This window comes from Paramisgurnus dabryanus, chromosome 19 (genome assembly GCF_030506205.2).
Source record: "Paramisgurnus dabryanus chromosome 19, PD_genome_1.1, whole genome shotgun sequence".
In the NCBI taxonomy this organism is placed as follows: Eukaryota; Metazoa; Chordata; class Actinopteri; order Cypriniformes; family Cobitidae; genus Paramisgurnus; species Paramisgurnus dabryanus.
The window spans coordinates 22,653,959-22,673,454 of NC_133355.1; the positions used below are offsets into that span (position 1 = coordinate 22,653,959).

At 36.6% G+C, this 19,496-nt stretch overlaps 2 protein-coding genes across 5 annotated transcripts in view; one reads left to right on the forward strand and one right to left on the reverse strand.

Moving 5' to 3' along the window:
- kcng2 (potassium voltage-gated channel, subfamily G, member 2) overlaps window positions 1–9,534 on the forward strand; it is a 31,511-nt gene extending 21,977 nt beyond the window's left edge. For both annotated transcript variants that reach the window (XM_073812701.1, XM_065293369.2), the window contains one exon: window positions 8,556–9,534. In XM_073812701.1, coding sequence (XP_073668802.1) covers window positions 8,556–9,383 — 828 coding nt within the window. In that variant the 3' untranslated portion in view covers window positions 9,384–9,534. The remainder of the gene's footprint in view (window positions 1–8,555) is intronic.
- A 420-nt stretch (window positions 9,535–9,954) lies between these two features.
- The window catches only part of slc66a2 (solute carrier family 66 member 2), a 43,478-nt gene continuing 33,936 nt past the window's right edge, over window positions 9,955–19,496 (reverse strand). For all 3 annotated transcript variants that reach the window (XM_065293399.2, XM_065293393.2, XM_065293385.2), the window contains one exon: window positions 9,955–14,147. In XM_065293399.2, the coding sequence (XP_065149471.1) occupies window positions 13,943–14,147 (205 nt within the window). In that variant the 3' untranslated portion in view covers window positions 9,955–13,942. The remainder of the gene's footprint in view (window positions 14,148–19,496) is intronic.

The following is a 19,496-nucleotide window of genomic DNA, read 5'->3' on the forward strand; positions in this document are numbered from 1 at the left end:
CTATTTGCGGCTTAAAAACAATAGGCTATATAAGTGGTAGCAATAAACGTGGCATGATTTATATTGCTGAATTACAGAGCTGGTATATCAAACAACATCACTGTGATCTGACCAGATGCTTTCTTTCAAGTTTTTTTTTACCCGGCTGTCATATTTTTTCTGTGTTAATGTTATTGAGAGGAAAGCGCTCAGCACATATTTATAACGTGGTGTTATTTGTTTTCCACTTGCTTGCAATGTTAAAGATAAAATACACCACATAAAGTAGTATACATGTTTAACTATACAGAGTAGTTTTTTTTTCTGACAGGGCGGGCGAGCTGTCAATGTGGGCCCGTCCAGGCCCGCCCATAGCTCCGCGCCTGCGTCCAAAGATGAAATCTTATATATGCTACACTAACTGATACTAATGTCACAATAACTCTGACCTAACTCTCAGTACATTCATTATACAACAGCAAACCATTACATTATCACAATAGACACATTATCTGTGTCCTGTGAGGAAACCCGCCGTTATCAGTAATGAGTTTGTGATGCACTGAATTGGCTCAATTAGAAAAAATGAGTTTATGAGAGGCATAGAGACAAACAGAGGAAACCAAACACTTGATGAGTCCCGTGAATGACTTTTGTCTCACAAAATGAGATATCATAATGATAAATGTTTTCTGTTTTCATCCGAGTACACTCCATTGCTATTCTCGAGTGTTTAGATTGTGTTTGTGTTTCTGGAATAAATAATCATGTAATTTAAGAAATGGGTTTATTTTTTACTTTTTATTTTAAGCTATTTAAAAAAAATTAACTGATAAACACACACACACACAAGCTTGTATAAGGCATAGAGAGAGAGAGAGAGAGAGAGAGAGAGAGAGAGAGAGAGAGAGAGAGAGAGAGAGAGAGAGAGAGAGAGAGAGAGAGAGAGAGAGAGAGAGAGAGAGAGAGAGAGAGAGAGAGAGAGAGAGAGAAATATCATACTTGTCAGTCTGTTTAGCTCCTACCAGAGCACTTGACCCATGAGTTATGATGTCTGACACAGCTGCTGGGACTGGACATCAGTCTTATTCAACAACAAAATATTTACTGATGTGATTCTACAGTAAATAAGCTGACATATTGACACTGTCCCTCCTGTCACTCTGACAGTGTTTGGGTAAAAATATTTTTAAAATTAAGGCGCTACAATAGGTCCTTCACAGCAATGCCAAAAAACATTTTAGGTTTTTTTTCATTAAAGGCTAAGATTACCCAAATAGATCTGAATGTCTCAGATACAATATAGTATGTCCATACACTCCAAACACACTCAGTGTGATTAAGTCAGGAAATATTTAACCCTGATAGAGAAAATGTGAGGACACGTTATATTGGCAAACATAATGACATGACATAACAGACAGCCACCAGAGGGAACATTAATGTTTTACATGATTGTTTTGGGCTTCAGTTATAAGGCATTGTGACAATCAAAGTGTCAGTGAACACTTTATGCAAATGTAGTTAGTCTTCGTTTATAACAAATTAAAACTGTAGGCTGTGTGCATATTCACATGAAATTCAGATAATGATATTAACCAAATGCTCTTGGCACATATTATACGGATTTTCATCAAATACGTCAGCTTTCCTCTTTACCCTGGCCTCAGGCCATTCAGAAATACAGCTTTGTTCATAAGGCTGACATGACACCTTCATAATCATGACATGACATGTCATAAACATGAAGGAGATTTAATGCACATTTATGACATTTGTCATTAAAGGCTCTCTAAGCGAATCTGCGAGACGTTAGTTATTGTTGACTGTTTTCAAACAGACGGAGCGTAGCTAACCCCTCCCTTCCGTGCTTTCATGAACGCGCCCAACCCCCACCCCCAAATCCTTTTTGTCGTTTATTGGCTGGAATACTTTGTTTTGTTTTGTGATGCTAGGTTTGGCCACTTGTTGATATTGCCGTTTGTGAAGCCTGGGCTGGCTACAGAGATCGCGTTTTTTTTACAGTTTGATCAGCGGACAGGCAGCAAACAGATAGTGAGGAGATGTTTCCGGTATGTAACAAAAAATGTTTTATGGTCTAAAACGCTTCAATTCGCTTAGAGCGCCTTTAAGTGTCATTTGTTCAATAATGTCATTTTTAATGCAAAGATGACATTGTTTGAATTGTCTCAATACATCATAACATAAATCTGTCATAAACTTGACATAGCAGACTAATTATCAAACTTAAGAAACTACCTAGCTTTAAGGGTTAATATTACATTTACTGTCATTTTAATGAGGGTTCTGAAATTAAACAATTAAGAAAAAACTAACAAAACATTTAATCAATTTAATTTAATGTAATTAACTTTGCAACGATATGGACCCAACACTGCATGGCTTTACACATTACTGTACTGTTTTCATTTAATTTTAGGTGAATCGGTCTTCAAATGCAATAAAATATATTTTAATAATTTTTATTATTATTATTATTATTGAATGATTGATTTTATTTGTTTAACACACAGAGGAAACATAAAAAATATGAACTAAAGAATATTAATGATGTTGTTATAAAACTATTTGACGGAGTATTAACACTTAATGACATTTAAATAACAAATTATATTTGTACCACTGTAGCTGAGGTCAAGAAAAATATTCATGACACTGTTATAAAACTATGACAGGGTATTAACACTTAATGACATTTTTATGACAAAAACTATTTGTATCACTGGAAAAAAGTGGTCAGTTATGTTGTCTTGGTAATGTCAAGTCAATGCAATGTCATCTTTGCATTAAAAACTTACTTAATGACAGTTGTCATAAACATGCATAAAATCTTCTTCATGTTCATAGGCACGTGTCATGTCATGATTATGAAGGTGTCATATCAATCTTATGAACACCCCTTCACGTAAAGTAAACTCCTCTAAGTGCACAGATGAAGGATTAGATAAACGACAGCGCCCATACAGTACATCACAGTTCAAGAGTTTTTTACCAGGTTAAAGGAGTTTTACCTAATTTATTTGGATATTGACAGCATTTTTGAGTCTTTTACATTTATTCAGAAAGGGTTTTGCGCCGCCATCTTAGTCGCGTCCGCATTCAGGATGAGCGATTACGCAGCCTACGGAGGCTACTCTGCTGCTGCTCTGTGCCCCCGCCCTCCGAATTTGTCATACGTCACTAAGAAAAGTGCGTACACTACGCTAATACTCTCTCCTGAATACAGAGGAGTCTAAGATGGCGGCGCTACTGGAAGGTATTTATTTTCGTAAATAAAACTTTAAATATGGATATTTCTACAACAACACCGCGCGGATTAACCTCAGAAGACCTTTGTTTATCATCCTGGAGCCGTTTAGATTTAATTTGTGAAGGATGGACGCACTTTTTTTGGACTCGAAGGTCGTGGACTATGGGTGGACCCCGTAACATTACATTTAATCAACTGAAAGATCTAAAATATCCGAAAATGTGTTTGTCTGAAAAACGATGGACATATGCAACTCGGACAGCTTGGGGGTGAGTAAATCATGGGTTTAATATCATTTTTGGCCGAACTATCCCTTTAAAGGGTTTTGCATGAAAGACAGTCAAATTTGTTAAATAGTCATGAAAGTGATATTTGTAAAAATAAGGCATCTCAGTGGCATCTCAATTACTAATAACCTTTTTTATTACGATTAAAGTGAAATTATAGTGTTTTTTCAATAATTTACTGTAGATTTAAATGTAGCTTATTTACTGACAACCGTTTGTTTAAAATTAAATGAACATTAAACATTGACAAGTTTTTGTCTTTACAGAATAAAACTAAAGCATATGGTTACCAAAATCTGAAGGAAAAAACAGAAAAGGGATTTTTGGTTCGAAGAATGCTTTGCATGAGGCTGTTATTTTGGTTTTATTTTGTAAAGATAAAAATACTTGTTAATGTTTAATATTCATTTAACTTTGAATAAACTGTTGCCAGTAAATATCATCAATTTAAATCTACAGTAAGGTACTGGCAAACGGCTGCATAACTACAGCAATTTTTTTACAGCGTATTGAACCTAAACATAAGAGCTTGATAAAAAATGCTCATTTATAAGAAAACATGTCATATGCACATATGAACTCACACTTATGAGTCAAATCATTTATTGAATTGTACACTCTCAGAAAAAAGAGACAAAAGTCATCCTAATATGTACCTTTCAGGTGTCAGTATGTACTTATAGGTACCAGCGAGTACCTCAAAGGGACCAATTTTTTTATTTGATTTGATTGTGGCTACGCAGCTGGAGGTCGGAGGCTATTGGCTCTGTTTGAAGCCCTGGCTAAAGCCGGTAATATCTTACTTAGGTACTGGCCAGTGACAACTTTTGTACCTTCATGTACCTATTTTTTGAGAGTGTGTATGGGTATAAGAGAGGCTATCTAACACTCCAGTGCATATTTCTTAGAGGTTTACTTTGTCAGCTTCTGTTAACTAAATAAGTTCAGTTTCATTATTATTGCCGTTTATTTCTAAGTCATTGTCGCAAACGGGGCATGTTGTCACAGTGGCAACCTGTTGATGATTGACTAATAGCAAAGATAAAAATAGAAAAAGGGAGATTGAGATAAAGATAGAATAATGCACGCTCAGTTTCTTCAACAGCTTGATAAAGAGATCTCCTGGTCTTAGGGCTCCATGTTTGCCTGAATGGGTAATTGTCTGGTTTTAATGTGATCAGTGTGTTAGTGACATAGGATGCAAAAAAGCAATGCACTCATCCAGAAAGCTTCCCATCAAAGCCAAACAATAAAACCACAACACACAACAAGACCATTTTCAGAGAATGGACCTAATGGAATACAAATGCATTTACTTTTTATACACACATACGTACTTTAATAAACATATGAGATGCAACACAATGAAAATTCATTCTCAGCTCATATAGACGCACAAATGGTCAAACAAACAAACAATAATGCATGTTGGGTGTTTACTGTATGTTTTCCAGGGTTTAAATGTTTTATGTTTAAAACATGCTTAGCGTAAATGCACCGCTGTTGTGTTGTATGATAACATTCCCTCAGATATAAACGAAAATATGTTACATGGCTTGTCAAGTTTGCTCACTTAAAAAGGCAGTACCCACGATAACAATTCTGATCTATACCATGAAAGTGAAATAATAACTTGTAATGCTGTAATTCATCTTTTTATCCTTCATGCTTTTAAACTGTCCCATTTCCATTCATTGTATGAAACGTGCAGCTCCTTTTGACTTCCACCAATACAGATTTACACAGAATCCGAAATTGCCTACTTAAATACTATATAGTAAGTGAGGCAAGAATAATATTGGAAAAACAGTAGGTGAAAAGTACCCAGATGACCTAATACTTCTGGCAAGATTTTGGAAGTGTGCATTCGATGGGCACTTTACTATCATGTTAGATCCCGGGGGAGGACTCACCCATTGAAAAAAAAGAAGGAGAGGCGTTGTCATATTCAAAAATGTTGGAAAGCTGTAACGCAGCTTTATCCAAATGTTATATATAAAACAGTTCGCCCTTGTGGTTAAATTGCACTTGTTTTACCGCATTGCATGATGTATCAACGTGGCGGATGTAGTACATCCAAATTTAATTTACACTACCTATATTTATACTATATAGTATATGTGAATCTAATTTAGTACGTGCTGTCACATTATGAGATTTCTGATGCAGAGTTACTGTATACAGATCATCTGATTTAAAACATGATCAGGGTGCACAAATTCTAACAGAATTTGACTGCAATATTGGCAGAAAACATAAATATCTATATCCGTTATGGGCAAAACCCCACAAATAGCTTAACAATTCACCATCATCATTTTCCATTACAAGGCAATAATCACATATAATTAGATCTTTAAATATTAATGATATTCATTAACTACATATGATAAATAACTTCTTCCAGAGGTAGCTATATGGGTTCATGTTGGGCTCATAAGGAAAATTTAAATGAACTACTTATAATTTAGACATTGTTTTCTAACTGCTTGTTTGACCCATTAGGGGCAAAACATATTTGTCTGGATGAAGCTCATTACTAAGTTTTATTTTTCCCTAGAGTAATGTGTAATTAAATAAGGCTATTCCCCTTAGAAACAGCATTGTGCGTCAAACAGCTCAAGTATGACTTTAAAATCCACTGAGGAATTCCTGACAATACCATTAAGCAGAAATGAAGTTTGATCCACTTTCCTGCCTTTCATTTATGTTTCGTGTCAATAATAATATATTAACAAAAAAATCAGTTGCGGGTCAAACAGGTTGTGTGATTTTTATTAATTGCCACTTTAATAAAGGGCCCAATCGGATCATTTAACATGAAGCACCTCTATAAATGATTTCAGCACACTCTAAAAATGGCCTTGAACCATTTTGGATAAATATTGGACATAACACACCTCTGGGTTAAAATTGACCCAATGCTGGGTTGTTTTAACCCAAATGTTGGGGTAATATAAGCCTGGCTAACACCAGACCAGTCTCATAGAAAATGACACTGGAAACCATATGCTCATTTTCTCGTGTTTGAGGCATGGTTTACAAATGCCCAGAGCCGTTTATTGGGCGCTACGAATGTCTATCAAATGCGTCTGTACGTAGCTCATAGCCAATCGTTTCAATTATACCAGATGACGTATGTAGAGCGACATCAATTCAAAAGTAAACGACTTTTATCCGGTAGGAGTGCAACTGAAAGCTATGCAACTAAACCGGTAGCTGTATATTGATATTGAAAAGCAACACATTTTAGTGGCACTACGACAACCACAGTGCAGGCATAATGACAATGATATTAATAAATACCAGTTATCATTTATAAGTTAATTGTACTTCGTCGACGACAATGCCTAGCAGGTTGGTCCTACAGGATAAAACTCTGTGTTTGCATGTCTTGCCATACACAAACATCCTTCTTGGATATGAAATAGCCTAGTTTAACGCCAAAAGTTGCTCTTTTTTAAATAAACTTGTGTTCAATACTACTTCGAACACTGTCTAAGGCTGCATCGAAAAGTAACTTTGCGTCTGTTGCCGTGTTATAATAAATAACAAAACTGCTTCGTTGTGCCGCATAGACATCGTCATCGTCTTGCTGCCCCCTCCCCATTCTGTGATTGGTTCCCTATTTCGGGGGCAAAAAAGGGCAGAGTTTCCATGCTAGACTTGCAGCGTGAATAAATTTGCGCGTAAGACAGCATGGGGAAATCCAGGCTGGGTTAATATAACAACAACTCAACAACACTGGGTCATTTTTAACCCAGCATGTGTTTTGTCCAATATTTACCCAACATGGGTAAAAAAATAACCCAGCCATTTTTAGAGTGCAGTAACAATATAAACAAACGGTGTTGAGGGAGCCATAGGAATGAATGGAGCTAAGCTAAATGCTAACACATTCAGCGCTGTACAAAGATTAAAAGTGAATGCACTGAGAAAAGATAGGTATGTATTAATTAGTCTAAGTTGAGGTAAGAACATAGTAAAATATTGAAAAACTGTAGTGTTTTCCTTTAAATACAGATCGGCTGCCAAACCTCCCTTGACTTAGCCGTGATCAATGTTTGCCGTCTCCCCTTTTGTATAGGAAATCAATTGATAGGGTATTTGTTCCAGAGTTCAGTTTAGCCACTAGTGTACGGTCCATGCCTTTTGCCCCACCCCGTCCAGAATTTATGATGAATAATGTATTTTAAAAAATGTCATGGCACGCCCCCTAGTTTTGAGAAGCACTGCACTAGCCCAATGAAATGTTTTATTTCAGTGGTCTTTTCCCATGGGGAGGAAGTATTGAGGTCTGAACGTTACAGTGTTTTTATTGTACGTGTTTTTTATCTGAAAAGATTAAAAAAGCTTTAATATGAGCCCTTTAAATCTTTCACAGCCTCTCAATTGGATTAGCGTCTGGGTCCTTCCAGGTCAAGCACATTTGCGGTTTCAAACCACTTTTCCTCCAGAACGTTTTGAGTGTTTTCTCCAAAAGTTTGTTGTTCCAACATTTAATCCCTGAGCTCCAACAACACGTTCTGCACTGAGAATCAGACTAGAGTCTTCATTTGAACCGTGTATGAGGCCTTTGGGCAAACTAAATACTTAAAGAGCCTTCTGTTCATGCCGGATTTCTGAAGTAAGCTTATATTGTTGATTTAGAAACACACGTCTTGAAGGATTTTGTTTCTTTCATGTGTAATCAATGTCTAATGTGTTACATTGCAACTGTGCCCTGATGTAATGAACTGTATTATTGTTTAACCAAATGGTCCATACAATTAGCCCCTTACTAGGTCATCATTAGGTCACATTCTCATAGGTTCTCTGTTGGTGTCATTGTCAAAGATCAAACTATCATGGGTTCCCAATTGTAAAACTTATAATACAATGCACTATTTCCTTTAAAACGGTAAGTTTAATTTTGCATGATATGACAGTATGTAATTGATATGACACAGAATCTATTGCATAGTAAAATGACTCAATGATCTTGATCATAAACTCAACACATATCTTTCCTCTTTCAGGGTGAATGCTCTCAGAGGTGCTACAACATCTTTGTGCTAGAAACAGTGTGTGTCGGGTGGTTTTCTTTGGAATTCCTGCTCCGTTTCATCCAGACGCAAAGCAAGTGCTCGTTTCTGCGCACACCCCTCAACATCATTGACGTAGTGGCCATCCTGCCCTACTACATCACTCTGATCGTGGACTCGCTGTCTGTGGGCGACCGGCCCACGGGATCAGGGAACAACTATTTGGAGAAGGTCGGATTGGTTCTGCGAGTTCTTCGAGCATTGCGGATCTTCTACGTGATGCGTTTAGCGCGTCACTCTCTGGGGCTGCAGACCCTGGGGTTGACGGTAAGGCGCTGTATCCGAGAGTTCGGACTACTATTGCTTTTCCTGTGCGTCGCCATGGCGTTGTTCTCTCCGTTGGTCTTTCTGGCCGAGAGCGAGTTGGGCGCCAAGCAGGAGTTCACCAGCATCCCCGGGAGCTACTGGTGGGCTGTCATCTCCATGACAACGGTTGGATATGGGGACATGGTTCCACGCAGCATCCCGGGTCAGGTGGTGGCACTCAGTAGCATCCTGAGCGGGATTCTGCTTATGGCGTTCCCCGTCACGTCTATATTTCACACTTTCTCACGTTCCTACCTGGAACTCAAAGAGGAACAGACTCGGGCCGCGAGGCTCAAGCCCGATTCGCAAGACAGTACCAAATCCCAGAACAGCGAGGACTCACAGGATACGGACAGTTCCATTCACGGCATTGCTGAAGCCACCGTTGCCCACCGTAGATCTGTTGCCTTTGCAAGTCAAGCGGCCCCACAGGTTCGGAGGTCACTAAAGTCTTAGATGACTATGTGGAATAGGTGCGCTGCTATGTATAGTATCTTTTTGAAACAGGTGGTTAACAGGTTGGTGGGGTTACAAAAGACAGGATTGTATGCCCAAAGCACAATTATTTAAAGGGACAGTTCACTCAAAATGATTGGTTACTCATCATTATGTCATTAAAGGGACACTCCAATTTTTTTGAAAATATGCTAATTTTCCGGCTCCCCTAGAGTTAAACGTTTGATTTTTACCTTTTTGGAATCCATTCAGTCGATCTTCGGTCTGGCGCTACCACTTTTAGCATAGCTTAGCATAATCCATTGAATTTGATTAGACCATTAGCATTGCGCAAAAAATAACCAAAGAGTTTCAATATTTTTCATAGTTAAAACTTGACTCTTCTGTAGTTACATCGTGTACTAAGACAGACAGAAAATTAAAATGTGCGATTTTCTAGGCAGATATTATTTTAAGCACGATGCTAATGGTCTAATAAGATTCAATAGATTATGCTAAGCTATGCTAAAAGTGGTACCACCAGACCCAGAGATCAGCTGAATGGACCCCAAAATGGTAAAAATCAAACGTTTAACTCTAGGGGAACTGGAAAATGAGCATATTTTCACAAAAAGTGGAGTGTCCCTTTAAGATGTTTAAACATGTTTTTAAAGTCACATGATACCATTCATTTATTCATGCAAAATTCCCTATCTACAATAGCTTTCAAATCTCATCTGCATACATTTGAATGTATGGTGTGAAGGCATGTCACATCAGTTGTCATAACCAAAGTTTGAATATATAATACAAAGCCAAGTTATGTAATATGTGAAAGTGCAGTGAGATATGACAGTCCCTGGGGGCTTTCAGTAAAGATTTTGGGTGAACTGTTCCTTTAAGCAAGGATGTTCCTGTAAAAACTGTGAAGAATGCCATTTAATTTTGCATCCACCTTTAAGGTACGATAAGCTTTCCTCTTTGGTGACAGAGGACACAGCGAGTAACACTGTTATGAACTTTGAGTTATGCTCCTATACGGCTGATTCGCAATAACAAATGTTTGTGAAAACACAATTACATCACATTTTCTGCGTATAGTTACTTTAGATGCCATAGTCTCAGGATCTTGGTTGTAATAAACAAAATGAATGACCCTTTAAAGAAATAAAAGTTTCTTATTTTTTAATGGTCTTGACTGTTAGCTTGCTTTGTAAATTGATGATACAGTAAATAGTGTGTGTGATAGAAAATGGGTCAGATTGTTCCAGCAGTAATGGACGGTTCATATTGACTAGCGGTACATTGACCCCCCCTGAGAATAATGTGCTTATAAAGGCAAGACCAAGACAAACACTGCTATAGTGACCACAAATCTAATAAATCTCAGGTTCCCATTTTAATACAGAATAGGCCATTTAATGTCTCAACATATATAATGTATAATATAATCCAGTCTGAATGTTTCACAACCTGTGAGAATGCTGGTACAAAATAGACCGCAGAGCAATAATGTCACAATGATCGTACATCACAGCTATTTTTCTTTAGGAAAGAATGAGTAATTCACCCTGAACCTATCGTTATTATTCACCCTGGACATAGTTTTGTGATATTTACCTAATAAAAGAATAGCTATATACTAGTATATCATTTTGATAGATAGTCAAAACAGTACTGTATGTGCTTGCAAAACATTTTCCTAAAAATATAAATTCACATAAAAATCACAAAAGCATTTTTCTTCCAAAAAACTTTATGAACAAATGTGCTATAAAAAGCAGCATTGAAAATATTAAGTGTACAATGGCATACAACTTAAAAAAAATATAACAGTAACATTTGGCTAGACGGGTACCCGATGCAACAAAAATACTGTGTGGACTACAGAGATAGATGTAATCATGAACAGATGTATACAGCTGGTACTTTCATTCCATGAATCTTACATAGATAACGGTTTAAAATAATAGAAATATAGATAAAAGCATACAATCAAATCCAACATTTACAGTAACAAAATATAAACGCTGAAAAAGAAATACATTAAAATAAAGCCAAAACCTAAAGAGACAGTTCACTCAAAAATAAAAATTCTGTCATTATTTGCTCACGCTCAAGTGATTTCATTCGTTTATACATTTCTTTGTTCGGCTGAATACAGAAGAAGATATTTGTAATTAAAGGATTATTCCATTTTCATAAAAAATAATTCTGGTAATTTACTCACCCCCATGTTTTAGTAATTTTTATTTTATTTTTCAACATTTAGTGGACCTTAACAGTTTGCAGTTTCAATGCAGCTTCAAAGGGCTCCAAACATTCCCAGCCGAGGCATAAGGATCTTATTTAGCAAAACGATTATAATTTTTGCAAAAAAGTACTTTTAAATAGGGCTGCATAACAACTAATCATTAGCAGAATTAAAGTTTTTGTTTACATCATATATATGTATGTATTGTGTATAATAATTATGTATATTTACATACACACAAATGCATGTAAAATTTTAAGAAAGTTTTCAAATGTATGTAATGTAATATAAATGATATATAAATATAACAATGTATATAAACATGTAAATATTTCTTAAATATATACATGCATGTGCGTGTATTTATATATATACATAATTATTATACACAATATACACATTTATATGATGTAAACAAAAACTTTAATTTTGCTAACAATTAGTTGCGATTAGTTGTTATGAAGCCCTACTTATAAACTACTCATCACACTTCTCGTCTTGCACTAGCCATGTGATGCACCAGCGTAACCATACGTATTACGTAATCACGTCGAAAGTCATGCATGATGATGTATGCAAAACTACTACATGTGGAATGATTCTTATTAAATGTCTTTTTGTCAGTTTATTGTTTAAAATGATCCACAAATGTGCATTTCAAATACTGTATGTAATGTGATTACAAAATACGTAAGGTCGTGCTGGCGTGTCACACACCTAGTGCTAGACGAGAAATTGTGGTGTAAAAGTATAAAGAATTTAGGCGAAAATGACGATCGTTTCGCTATATAATACCCTTATGCCTCGGTCATTAAGAGCCCTTTGAAGCTGCATTGAAACTGTTGAGGTCCACTAAAGTCAACTATATGGAAAAAATCCTGATGTTTTCCTCAAAAAAAAAATTTTCCGACTGAATAAACATCTCGGATGACATGGGGTGAGTAAATTATCTGTTTGTTTGTTTTTTTAAAGTGGAGTAACCCTTTAAGCAAAAAGCAGGTGCACCATTGACTTACTCCATACTCTGGAAGTCAATGGTGCTCCAAAACTGTACAAATGTTCAAAATATCTTCCAGCGGATTAACACATGTATAAAGGTTTAAAATAACTTGAGTAGCTTAATAATGACAGGATTTTTATTTTTGGGTGAACTCGGGGTCAAGCAAGTAAACAGACAGAACAAATAGAATAGAAATAAATAACAACAGAAGTAAAAAAGTAAACCCTGTCTTTATAATCTAAATGAGAAGAACCGAGTTGTGGCAATTATAAGCATTTCATAATATCTGTATGTGTTTATGGAATGCTTGCGTTGACAAAATGAACAAAATGACATATGTTAGTGGAAGAGAAATCTCTCTTTAAAGAGACTATCAATGAGCAGCATCTCTTTAAAAAAACAACAACCACCACTTGACTGGCGTATATGAACTATACAGCAATGTTCAGAGTTCATGTATGAATTACTTAGCCTTGAAATCAGATAAAACTATAGCACATAAATTATAAATAAACTCCCTATAACACAAATGTTTTAATAGTCGATAGATATGAGGGTTTTAATGCTTCTGAATGGTCAGACGTTTCTATGATGATGATGTTAGGATTGTCTCCTAATTTAACTATTTTAACTATACTTACTAACAAATGTAGAGGGTTTGGTTTTTGGTTCAGGGTAGCGTCCCGTGCTGTTCTTTTGAATCACAACAGCACTCTACTGAGGTAAACCTGTCTTATATTCTCAATAAAATCAAGTAAACTGCATTCATCTTGCATAATAAAAGCTTTGTACATTCACTCATCTGATGTCAGATACATTTCCAGTCTTTCTGAGAATCTCTAAGGCTTTTTCGTTTTTAAATCCATGATTAGAATTGCTGTGGGCTGGTGTGCTTGTAACTATAACTGCGTTTCCTTACAAATACTGCTGCTCGTATACATTAGCGTACGCAGCAGTTGCTTATATCTATGTGTGTGTTATATCTATATACAGTGGCCCCAAAGTAAAAACCAAATACCAGGAATTTTTTAAGAAAGAAAAACTGCTAAATATGTCACACAGAAACTAATATTATTTTGAACCATACAACAATAGATATTATAGTAAAATGACCCTCAATATTGTGGTTAAGAAGACACCCATGTGAAGTGACTTTACATCCGCTAAAAATCACCTTGGCACCAAAAAGATTAAGCTTAGTCCAGCTAAAAAAAAAAAAAAAAACGTGAGCAATAACACATTTGTAAACGTGGTTGATGTGCACAAATACCTTTTAAGACCACTGTATATAGATCCATGGTGCAAGTTTGTTCAAATGGGTGTGTTTTAAAGGGCCTTGGCGGTGGTATGTGTGGTGTGCGAGATGGGTTTCTGTGGGTATCGACTGTAGTAGTACACTTGGAAGAGGATGGCGATGTCCACGCACACCTGCAGGAGACCACAGATCCAGAACTGCATGGGAGCCTGAGTCAACAGGAAGTATCCGGACTTGAATGTGTCTCCACTGGTCCACATCAACACCATCTTAATGCTGGAGGGACAGGAAGTGAGAAAGAGAGTTCAAGCGAGAGTGTGTTAATAAAGTGTGAAGAAGTGACAAAATGAAGCGAACTGATCAAAATCTCAACGAGAGACACAAACAGAGAGGGGAAATAAAATCCAAAGAGAGACTTTTTGATGATTTAATGATTTTTCTTTAAAGTTAAAATTTTCAAAAAACCATTTTAGAACCAAACTCTTTACACATATATACACATATACATACATACATACAAACACTATCAGACTATTGCTTAACACAAAACTAGGCAGACTGATGTTCAACACCAGTCTGATATTTGCAGACAGACAATAATATTCTGATTTTAAAGGGACACTCCACTTTTTTTTTTAAATAGGCTCATTTTCCAGCTTCCCTAGAGTTAAACACAGTTTTTACCATTTTGGAATCTATTCAGCTGATCTCCGGGTCTGGCGCTAGCACTTTTAGCATAACTTAGCATAATCCATTGAATCTGATTAGACCATTAGCATCGCGCTAAAAATTAACCAAAGAGTTTGGATATTTTTCCTATTTAAAACTTGACTCTTCTGTAGTTACATCTTGTACTAAGACCGACAGAAAATTAAAAGTTGTGATTTTCTAGACCGATATGGCTAGGAACTATACTCTCATTCTGGCGTAATAATCAAGGACATTGCTGCCGTAACATGTGTGCAGCAGGCGTAGTGATATTATGCACTGCCCTGAAAATAGTCCTCTTGGTCAAAACTCTTTGGTTATTTTTTAGCGCGATGCTAATGGTCTAATCAGATTCAATGGATTATGCTAAGCTATGCTAAAAGTGCTAGCGCCAGACCCAGAGATCAGCGGAATGGATTCCAAAACGATAAAAAATCTAATGTTTAACTCTAGGGGAGCTGGAAAATGAGCATATTCTCCAAAAAAAGTGGAACGACCCTTTAAACCCCTAGTAAATCTTTTTCAAAAGAAGTCAATCGCAACATTTTTTAATCCCTGGTAGCCCTTCGGGCAGGCACACTTTCATTTTTGGTAGCCGAAATGAATACAACTAGCCCGAATAAAAAATACACTGTTTAATGTAGAATATTGATAAATCCTGGATTTCCATGTAAGCCAACTATTTCTGCTCATCCCCAGCTAACAATCTTTGGTTCCCAAAACGTTCCCCTAACATTAGTTTTTGGTTTCTAGAATGTTATTTTCCAAGGTTTTTGTTTAATAGCAAGGAATGTTTGTTAAAGAAAATAAACATTCCCCTAATGTTATTTTTAGGTTAATTTAACGTTTCCCTAACGTTAGAATAATTGAATTGTTATATTTCTGAAATATTATATGAATGTATTATAACACAGGTTATTTTTTATAAAAAATACCTCAACACATCACACATTGTATTTAGATAACATGGTATTTTATCAAATATATAAACAACCAGTGACTTTAACACAATATAGAAGACTTAAAGCAGATATTTATTAAAAAGGAATAAACATTTAATTCCCTTTAGGTTAACAGATGTTACCATAGCCGTTTATTTTCGCTAGAATAATGTTAGACTCTGAGGTAAAACGAAATGACAAATAAACATTATATTCGCCTTAGGTAAAATATCTTTACCACTGCTGTTTAGTCACCTATCAAAAGCTTCTAACATCATATTCTCATAATAGCGTAGACGTGTCAAATCGATCGGAAATCCCTCAAATATATTTTCCTTCTCACATATTTAAGTTACTAACTGAAGAAGTTAGAAGTTATAAATGACTTGAGTTCGCGCTGAGCACAAGAGCAAGCAGGTGCTTGTGAAGAGTGAAGCCGGGAGAAGCGCGTGCAGAGGGTCGCGTGCAGAGGGTCGCGCGCATTTCAGACGTGCACATTAAAGGATGGGTTTATTTATGCTTTCACTTCATTTCCTGACAGTTTCACTTGTTACGTGAAGATAATGACTGACAAGAGGACGCGCGGCCAAAATAGGCTACATACAATATTATTACCTAACTAAATCTGAGACAAAGCAAAAACATTTAATTATTATTTCCTCCCCAAGATAGCCCGACGGGCAGGGCGGAGATACAATTCGGTAGCCCGACAGGAATTCACAATAGCCCCGGGACGTCGGGCTAGCGATTTTGCGAGCCCTGAAGTCTATATAAAAAAGTCAGCTACATGCCTCTGTCAAGAATATTATGTATGTGAGTTAACAAAAGTGATGTTGTGGAGCACTTTATATGTTGTCGATCGCTTTACAAAATCCTTCGTTTGTTGCGAGAGGACAGCCTGACAGTTACAGTGTGCTCACAGTCTTTGTCCATCTGTTCAGCCTGTGGATCACATGCTCTCCTCCGCACTTTGTTTCTCACACTTGTGTTGAGAAATAAGTACAAGTTCACACATACGGCTGCAAGACATCTTCTCAAATGCCAGGGGTAATTGAAATCCTCTTCAATAACAGGTCACATTTGAAAGCAACAAGAGAAATAAACATCCTTTGTGCTGGCACTTTTATTTTTATTTCTGCAGGCAGGATTGCCAGGTTTGTGTAATGAAACCCACCAATCAAAACCCAAGTCCAAACACCAAAACTCAAAATACTGTATGCCATGCCACACCTAAAATACGTATCTAACGTTTTTCAATATTTTACTTTGTTCTCTTGCATTCGCGTTTACAATGCAAGAGGACATTGGATATTACCATGTCAAAATATGTCATACATGTTTGAAAAGCTATGTTATGTACGTCAACTCAGGTGGAGACCACCCATGATCACATAACTCTTCTTAGCAGCGCAATGGAGGATGACGCCTCCGCTTAGTGGAGTAATGCTAAAGTTATATGCCTTGTTACAAATAAAGCGCTATAATTTTTTATTTAAACATTGTAGTATCATTTTGTCCGTTTCACTTTCTTTGTGGTTTAAGCTATTCAGGGTCAGTATATCTACCTTGAAATGTTTGCCAAGTGTTAACACAAAAAAACATGCTGCGTGCAAGTTCAATCAAGTCAACTGAATTTACTACTTCAAGTATTTGATATTTAGTTGACAAAATTAAATATCTATCCACAAATTTTGCAAGTAAATGAAACAATAATTTTGCATACAGTTGTTCTTGTAGCTCAGCTGGTAGTGCATTGCGTTAAAAATCATGGGTTCGATCCCAGATAGCATACTGAAAAATGTTTAACTTGTAATTCACTATAAATCGCTTTGATAACACTGGCTGCCAAATGTATAAATGTTATATTGTAGTAAAAAGTTAAATTCATACTCTAGCTACAAACCAAAAACAAATGCACACAAACACAAATCAAAAATTTTGCATCTTATTTCAGAGGTTTCGTACAAGCAGAATGTGAAGCGAGTGATAGACACACGTTGTTATGGCAACACAATGATTGTGATCATTCTGGTCTATTTGGCCTTGCAGCGCATCTTTCGTTTTGAACGTCTCAAAGCAGCGAGCAAACCAAACAACTGGGTGTGAAGAGCAGAACAAAGCAACAGAAACGAAAACAGAGAGAGCAAGACTAAACAAATCTCTTTATGCTCAAAGAGGGTCTGGGATAAGATCAAGTAAACACTCGCTCTATTTGGCTCAGCGCTGCAGTCAAAGCGAGAGCCGGTCTGATCTCCACAATCTGATAAAAGGGCACCGAGAGCTTATTAGAGCTGTACATCCTATAGCAGAAAGAGATCAAAGAGTGCTGAGAGTGCTGGCAAGCCACAATGACCGAGCAATAAACCACTCAACATTTCACACAACATTAGAGTTTAATGAGTGTGAGTCATGATGAAGACAGGGTCACAATCTGTTAGATCATTGAAGGTAAAGTGCATCGTTTCTGCGCCTCTTGTGTTACCAAGCAGGTTTCCCGGACGCTCTTATCGTCACCGTTTCAAATTCACATGATAGTTTAGTGGCTTTCAAGGCTACGTCTACACCAGTGGTTGACTCGCCTGCCCAGTGGGGGGCACAAGATCGTGTCAGAAGACGAGGCACGCAGAGCGGTCAGAAATATTGCGTGTTTGCTCTGCGCAAACCGATCAGCATTTGACATCAAAGTACCAAGCAAGCGAATCGAAAGCAAAGCTGAAAAGGTTTTGAATCACTCTCGCAATAATTCGATGTCACACTGATTGGTCTTTGCAGTGCCACATGCAGTCGTTTCTATGAAAACTATAATCTATAATTTCTTCATGCTTTAAAGGCGCTCTAAGCGAATTGAAGCGTTTTAGACCATAAAACATTTTTTGTTACATACCGGAAACATCTCCTCGCTATCTGCTTGCTGCCTGTCCGCTGATCAAACTGTAAAAAAACGCGATCCCTGTAGACAGCACAGGCTTCACAAACGGCAATATCAACATAGTGGCCAAACCTAGCACCAGAAAACAAAACAAAGTGTTCCAGCCAATAAACGACAAAAAGGATTTGGGGGTGGGGGTTGGGCGCATTCATGAAAGCACGGAAGGGAGGGGGAGGAGTTAGCTACGCTCCGTCGGTTTGAAAACAGTTTCAAACGTCAACAAAAACTAACGTCTCGCAGATTCGCTTAGAACGCCTTTAAAACAGCTTGAATGTTACTGTACACCCTTGCCTCATTTAGTATATGGGTGATTCTCACAAAATCCAGATTTAGAAGGTGTCCAGCATCAGATTTTTTTAAAAAGCCCTTGGAGCCAATTTTTTTTGCACATATAAGATTAAGGTCTGAACTTACTATAAACATTATTTTTAGAGGATTTAAATAATATTTCTTATAGAATTATTTAAATTTTTTTAGATTATCATTATTAAAAATTATCATTACCGCAATATGATATTACATTAAATATTTGCATTTACAAACTCATGTTTCGGTAATGAGAACTAAAAAGTTGTCTAGGTACTATGACAAACAAAATGTTAACTTTTATCTGGAGAGAAAAAATAAGAACTGCTTACCTGGTAGCCATCTTGAGTGTCACAGTCAATTATGTCCCTTACAACAATTTTTTTTTAAAAATGTTAGTTCCTTGAGGGCTTAAACAATGATTGGAAATTGTTGCGGAGGATGAGAAAATTTGTCTTGGAAACATTTATATTCCTTATTATTGTCTCTACATTTACCAATTATCACTAAATACCACATGTTTCTTTATGGTAAATGTTTATGGTATAACATGCACTGAAGCTTTTTATTAGATTTTCAAATTATAAATATTTTCATGTCAAAGAACCCAAATCCAGTCATGGGCACGTTGCGGTAATGAAAATTTTCCCCTTAAAATGTGAAAAAACAACACAATTTGTTTGTATGATGTCATTTGAAATCATGTGCAAAATAGTACATGAAGAGATGTTTGTAACTGTA